This window comes from Centruroides sculpturatus, unplaced genomic scaffold (assembly GCF_000671375.1).
Source record: "Centruroides sculpturatus isolate CEXI.00-Female unplaced genomic scaffold, Cexi_2.0 scaffold132, whole genome shotgun sequence".
NCBI classification, from domain to species: domain Eukaryota; kingdom Metazoa; phylum Arthropoda; class Arachnida; order Scorpiones; family Buthidae; genus Centruroides; species Centruroides sculpturatus.
In genome coordinates this window covers 861,113-867,985 of record NW_019384471.1, presented here as the reverse complement: position 1 = coordinate 867,985, position 6,873 = coordinate 861,113, and the positions used below count along the sequence as shown (strand labels likewise).

The 6,873-nt window shown below is 32.0% G+C and overlaps 1 protein-coding gene across 2 annotated transcripts in view; it reads right to left on the bottom strand.

Moving 5' to 3' along the window:
• The window catches only part of LOC111621164, a 9,227-nt gene extending 4,566 nt beyond the window's left edge, over positions 1–4,661 (bottom strand). Inside the window, exons 1-5 of one of the 2 annotated variants that reach the window (XM_023363232.1) lie at positions 4,581–4,661; positions 2,666–2,784; positions 1,190–1,285; positions 1,033–1,106; positions 668–767 (exon numbers count right to left, since the gene is read on the bottom strand). In XM_023363232.1, the coding sequence (XP_023219000.1) occupies positions 668–767; positions 1,033–1,106; positions 1,190–1,285; positions 2,666–2,692 (297 nt within the window). In that variant the 5' untranslated portion in view covers positions 2,693–2,784; positions 4,581–4,661. The remainder of the gene's footprint in view (positions 1–667; positions 768–1,032; positions 1,107–1,189; positions 1,286–2,665; positions 2,785–4,580) is intronic. The other variant, XM_023363233.1, reaches the window with a different exon arrangement.
• Positions 4,662–6,873: the final 2,212 nt, after the last annotated feature.

Below are 6,873 nucleotides of genomic sequence, written 5' to 3'. Positions count from 1 at the left end.
GACGTGAACAGGAGACGTTCAGAAATAGAATCGGGACCAGATCTCTAATCAGAAACGGGGGACCTAATTCTTGCATTCTGTGAAAACGGGTAAGATTGGCTATAATGTAATTATCTTAATTAATCTTCACTATCGTTACTTTTTGCCCACAAATAAAAACTCCGCGAAGCGGGTTCTTGCAGCTAGATTCTAGATTACTTAGAAAAACAGTCTTTTATATATAAAAAAACAAAAACTATATTACATACAAATGTACGAAGAAATAAAAACCCAGCGAAGCGGGTCATTGCAGCTAGTAAACAATAAAAAGATATGAATAAAATGAACAAAACACAAATCATTTCCGTATTAATTGCATGTGTTTGGAACCGGAATTCACTAAAATACAATAGACCCCCCTATAACTGTAGATAATTCCGTGTTATATGAATTCCATGTTGTACGAGTCACTTAGATTTTACAAATACGTGTGCCGGGCTGTGAACTGTATTTGTAAAATTTAAGTGACTCGTACAACAACATGGAATTCATATAACACGGAATTATCTACAGTGTTATAGAGGATGTCTACTGTATAAACTTTTAAAGGCCATGCACGAATCTTACATGATTTTGTATTTTATAATTCTACATCACAATTGAAGAATTAATTAATAAAACATAATACCTGATAATTATCAACGTTTCCTTGAAACAATCCAGTACTATTAGATCTGTTCATACTCGCAGGAACCCTAGAGCTTTCTCCTATTTGGCTGAAAAACTTTCTGTAACAAAATAATATTTCGTTTCTTTAAATACCAGTCGACCTCCCTATAACATTGTTGATAATTCCGTTTTATATGAATTCCATGCTGTACGAGTCACTTAGATTTTACAAATACGTGAGCCATTCACAGCCCGGCACATGTACTTGTAAAATTTAAATGACTCATACAACATGAAATTCATATAAAACGGAATTATCAACAGTGTTATAGAGGGGTCGACATATTGTTTTAAAATATTAAAAATAAAAAAACATTATCTTACTGAATTTCTACGCTATCGAAAAATGCCGGTGCCGAATTTCTATTAGCGCGATGCATTTCTTTCGTTGCAAATTCCTGTAATAAAATATTAGACTATTACATATGTATGCATGCATATGTTAAAAGAATTATGTAGAGAATATAAATTATTTTTTTACTTTAATCTTTTCTCTATAGTAATTTGATGAAATACGCAACGCGGAATCAAATTCGTGGCCATCGTTTGAGATGTTTTCCGAATCGGAAAATAATTCCTGAAATAATGCATGAAAAACTACGTAAACGTTTATATTATTAATAAATAAATAAATTAATTGCTTTCTATTTTAAAAGAAAGACAATATGGCTCTTGTTTAGAGTAATCGTGGCCATCTTGGAGTAACGTGAAAGCCAGGATATCCCAAGACGTGGCTCATCAGTTTCTAGAGGAATCGCAATATTCTTTGGATCTGTGGAGGATTCTTTGGCCTTTCGGGAGGACTTTCTATTTATGCGTTTGAAATGTGAGTGACAATCATGGACCATTATAACTGGAGGAAGAATCTGAGTCTGGTCACGTAGCTGTCATCACTCAACCTTGAACTTTACAATTGTTATTTGTAACTGATGAATATGCCTGTATTATTGTGTTTATTATGTTTGTTTAGGGATCGTTACAAGAAAGCTGTAGCTATATTTGTTTAAATTTAAAAATAAATAAGATTATTGGAGGGTCTGACTTCCTTCTGCTGTGTGGGTCCGGCTACAAAGAGTTATCAGGACAGGGAGGGGATCAAAATTAGCAAAATTATGGGCTATGCGGTTTGTGAACTTTTCATTACAAAATTCTATTACACTGGGAATTCAAGGCATTTTTAAGTGCAACTACTGGAATATCTGCACTCAGCTTATCGAAAATGTACAGGGATAACCTAACATTTTACTCATCTAACCCAATGCCTCATAACGGTTTTTAAATGGGAATGGTTTGTATGATAAGATTGCAGTTTTATCGGGAAAACTTACATAATAGGCAAAATTTTACATAGCTTTTGTATAATTTATGCGACTACAACAAATTACAACAGATTCTTGATTATCCGGGATATCAAAAATGCCTATTAATGAGTCATTAAGCCATCCAAAATCGCTTTATTATTTATCCGTTTTGACCATCCTTTGTTGAAGTATCCATCTTATTACGAGTAACTAACTGGGCATTCTCTATTTCCAGATTAACCAGGATGATATTTATTCGATTACTCCGGATAATCAAGAGTCCACTGTAAACATTGTGTAGCTACAATGTTAATTTTGAAGTGGCCCTATAACACTGTTGATAATTCCGTGTTATATGAACTCTATGTTGTACGAGTCACTTACATTTTACAAATACGTGTGCCGGACTGTGAACGGCTCACGTATTTGTAAAATCTAAGTGACTCGTACAACATGGAATTCATATAACACGGAATTATCAAACAGTGTTATAGGGTGGTCTACTGTATATTTATTTTGTCCGTAACGTCCTAAAATATTTCTGAAACATTTGAAAGTATTGAATTGACACGTCACACTCTTTTTATGATAAGTTTTACATCCCTAAAAAATGTTAAAAAAAGCTAATTATATTTAAATTATAAATAATTACAAACCTTTTTTCTTTCCAATCGATTTCCCATATTTGAAGCATTCAGGACGAAGAAGCAATAAAGAATGTGATATACTTTTTCTTCTCTTTCGTACTTCTATTCATATCCTGTTTCTAATAATACTTTCAAAAAAATTGTAAATAATTAAATTTAGGAAATATAAGGTATTAATCAATTAAGTATACTTAATTTCTAACACATATATGTAACTATACAATGACAAAACAAGTCCCTACAGAATGATATTTTAGTAAGATGCTATCGGCATCCTCTTCTCTATTTCCTTATCAAATTTTAATTAAAAATTAAATTAAAGTTTTTCTTGGTTAAACTTCTGCAAAATGGAGTCGAGAAAGGTTTACAATACCCCAAATTAAACTGCCAAGTGTTGTTGAGTCAACAATTCGAAGAACATTCAGATTCGACAGAAGCTGACACCGTATTGGATCAGTAATCTGTTGTTTTTAAATGAGGAATTCAGGATAAAACATCGTGCGTTATAGTCATTCTGTGCTCTGTTTACAGTCATTCTGTGCTCTGTTGGGCAGTGGAGTCATAATAAGCAAAGAGAGTCAAGTAAGAAGGACCCTCTATTCTTTCTGGCGTTATATAGAAAAATTAGGAACACGAGGCATGAATTTCCAATGCAAACCAGAAATAATGTAATTGTAATTCAAAAAGTTCCCTTGAAAGGTGTAAGATGACCGGAACGACTCTATTATTAAAGTAAAAGTATGATGTAAAAGGGCAAGCCACTACTAATTAGTGGTGGAGAGCATTCAAAATTGAAGTCCGGCATCGTGACGATGTCATAATAAATAATTGCTCGTTAATTATATATGTAAATTAGCGAAAGAAGTATAAATATTATACAATTTAATTAAAAAAAAAACAGATAACGTTAAATTGTATTTTATAAATAGATAACACAAAAATATCACGTTAGTATTTTATATTGTTATTTTTACGAATAATCTTTGGATGGGAAGAATCTTTGCACGATAAGAGAACAATATTATCTCAATGTTATCGTAACAAATTACAATTTATACAATATCCTGTGATCTTGAGGTTAAGTGAATAATGCGAATACGGTTTAAAATACGTTATTGTTTAAGGAATTATATTAATTTTTATAAATGCTCTAAGTATTGTATGTACAGACACATGCCGCGTAACGTCTATACCTCAGCGGTGTGTGTTCCCATAAAGTTAAGGTATTGCAGAATGGAAAATTTAGGGGAGCGTTGCTATAATCTTGTGGAAAGTTTGTTAAGGACTTGGCAACACGACCCATGGTAGATTCGGGCAGTCTCTGAGAGACGGGGCCTGACAAATCTTAGACAGATCGCCCACGAAAAATTCATGGGCTCGTCTTGATTCCATTCTGAAATCCCGAAGAAATAGGCTGACACGACGATCCATTTTGGCTATTTAGTCAATAGGGGTACACTGTAGTATTCCACAACTAGGCATATAAAACATGGTGTTTATTCAACGTCCTACAGTATTTTACAGAACGTATTTTGGACATTAAGTGGCACATTATCGTATTAAAAAGTATATCAAACATAATATAACAACAAAGAAGTAATTAAAATTAAGCCATGGACGATTAAAAGACATGGGTTCAGACCCTATCCACCAACAAATCACTTTTCTCTGCTTAGGCTCTTTTTAAATACTTTTAATAAGTGAGAAATCGAATTTATATGATTTAACATAAATTAAAAAACAATTTTACAAATCATTTATGAGATATTTTAAGTTTAAAAAGTATACGAGTCACCTCTTAGTTGTTAATCTTATCAAAAGACTTTCGCAATGTACGACTTATAAGATAAGAGAATATAACAAAAATATGTTACACGAATACCTTACTAAATATTAATTACGTTTAAAAATGCAATACACTTACTTGTGATAAATTATTTTAGAAATTAATGAAGAGCTACAACGCATACAGTAAAAGCATACATGTACAATACATTTGTTATCGTTACGAGAAGATAATATTTTATCTGATCCACATGATAGCATTATAATTATAATTGAATTACACGTCTAGACTCATAGGGGTAAATTTAAATCGCTTTAATACGAAAGACAAGAAAATTAGCATTAAAAATATACATTAAATTCATTACTTTTACTCTTAAATTTGCGAAAATTAATAAATAGAATTCATTAAGTCTGCAATTTTAAGTCGTCACTTAAAGAACAGATAACACTTAGGTGTGGCTCTTGAGCAGGTTGTGGTTCTTAAAGTAGGGGTCCACCTCTAACAATAGGCATTGCATAGAGTAGTGAGATCTATTCCAAGTTTGAGTTTGGTATTTTATTGTTTCATTTTTTTAGGCAATAAGAGGGCCATTAAGATTGGATTCGGCTAGGCATACAATGGGTGTAGGGAGGCAAGAAACGGGCCTTCAATGATATATTCGGAGAAAAATTTACGGGGTTCGCCCGGGACGTTATTAATTTTAATTTAATTTTAAATAATTAAAACCTTAATTTTAGGGGTAGAGACGAGTTTTATAAAAAGTTGTAAATGCTAATAACGAATAAAATCTTCAGTAAGTCCGATCCTATTCGAGTTACGACACGCGATCTTTCTATCTACTCCTCTTGACCGTATACAGAAATTTTCAACAAAAGGCTTGAAAAACAGGTGGAAAAAATCGTTGCCCCACTCACTAATATTCATACATGAAAAAATCCCTGAAATTTGTGTGCATTTTTCCATGTTTTAAGGTCTTCGAGTCGAAAAAAATGTAAAAATCTTAGGGGTCCTTTTTTTAACCGATCACCATACTTTCCCTCTAACAGGGGCGGATCTAAATAGAGACTAATGGGGCTTAAGTCCTGGGCCCCCAAGTGTCAAGGGACCACAAACATTGAATTATTATCATAAATATTTAATACTTTTTCATTAACAATATAGCACTTATAGTATAGAAAAAAATAGTTAATACATTAGGTTAGATTTGGTAAAAATGGTAAAAATGGGACCCCATTAAAGTTCAATAGGCCCTAGGCCCTGAAAAACCTAGATCCGCTCTTGATCTATGTCATATATAATAGCCGGAAATGTAAAATGCGAAGAACAAGAAGTGGAAGACAAATAAGAAGTAATAGACAAATACGATAAATAATAGAACAAAGTAAATGACGAAGAAGATGATGATTTGTAGACAAAATTTCACTTTAACTGCAATAGTATTTTTGACAGGATAAATTAATACTCAAATTCAATTTCGTTATCATTAAAATATTCTTATTCGTATGAAGACTTTACGAAGAAACTAATTACTGCGCCTATAAATACAATAAAATTATTTTTCAAATAAAAGCTGATAACAGCCGGGTAAGTTATGCAACTCGTTGCTGAAGTTTTTAAATGTTAAAATGTTTTATTGTTATATCATATACAAGTACAAACTCTGTATCTGTAAAAGTAACTAGTAACGTGACAAAATAACTCGTCATTAGCATTGGACGATAGTTTATGCATTATTATATCATTGCATACATAAATAACATACAGTTAAACTTCGGTTTTCAAATACAATTCTGTTCTTAATAGTAGTTCTAATACCTAAATAAATTTAAAAAAACAATACAAAATGGATACAATTTATATTATGGAAATGTCAATTGACGCGGTTTTTATTAATAAACTTCTTTTAAATTCAACTGAGTTGTGTACCAAACACGGAATTAATATCTTTCTGCACGCTCATTTAAATCTAATTTGAATAGCAACATCATCGATGATTCGTGACGTCTAATTACGCAAGGCGCCACTTACTTTTGAATTAATACTCCTGTTGTTGATTGGTCGAACCGTCCACTTTCTGTAACAAAGAAAATATAAGGAGTTGCCCATAGGTTTTTCTCTAATCTGTGGCCGGCTCTTGCCAAGAAGCTTGTTCGGTAACCTAAAGCAATTATGATTTTCAATTTCTGTTGTTGAACAGATTTGTTCGAAAACCGAGATTTAACTGTATTTTATAAAAAGAGAAATAATAAAATTTTAATATTAAAAGTATATTATTATAACAAGAAAACCACATGTAATTTTCCTACTTCACTACATTCACTATTAAACATTTGTGCATTTGTATGATGCAATTTTAAAATTTTCAAATGTGAAGAATGACAAAAAATTTAGTCTAAGGTGTAGGGCAACGTGTATGGCCTCTTGTTCT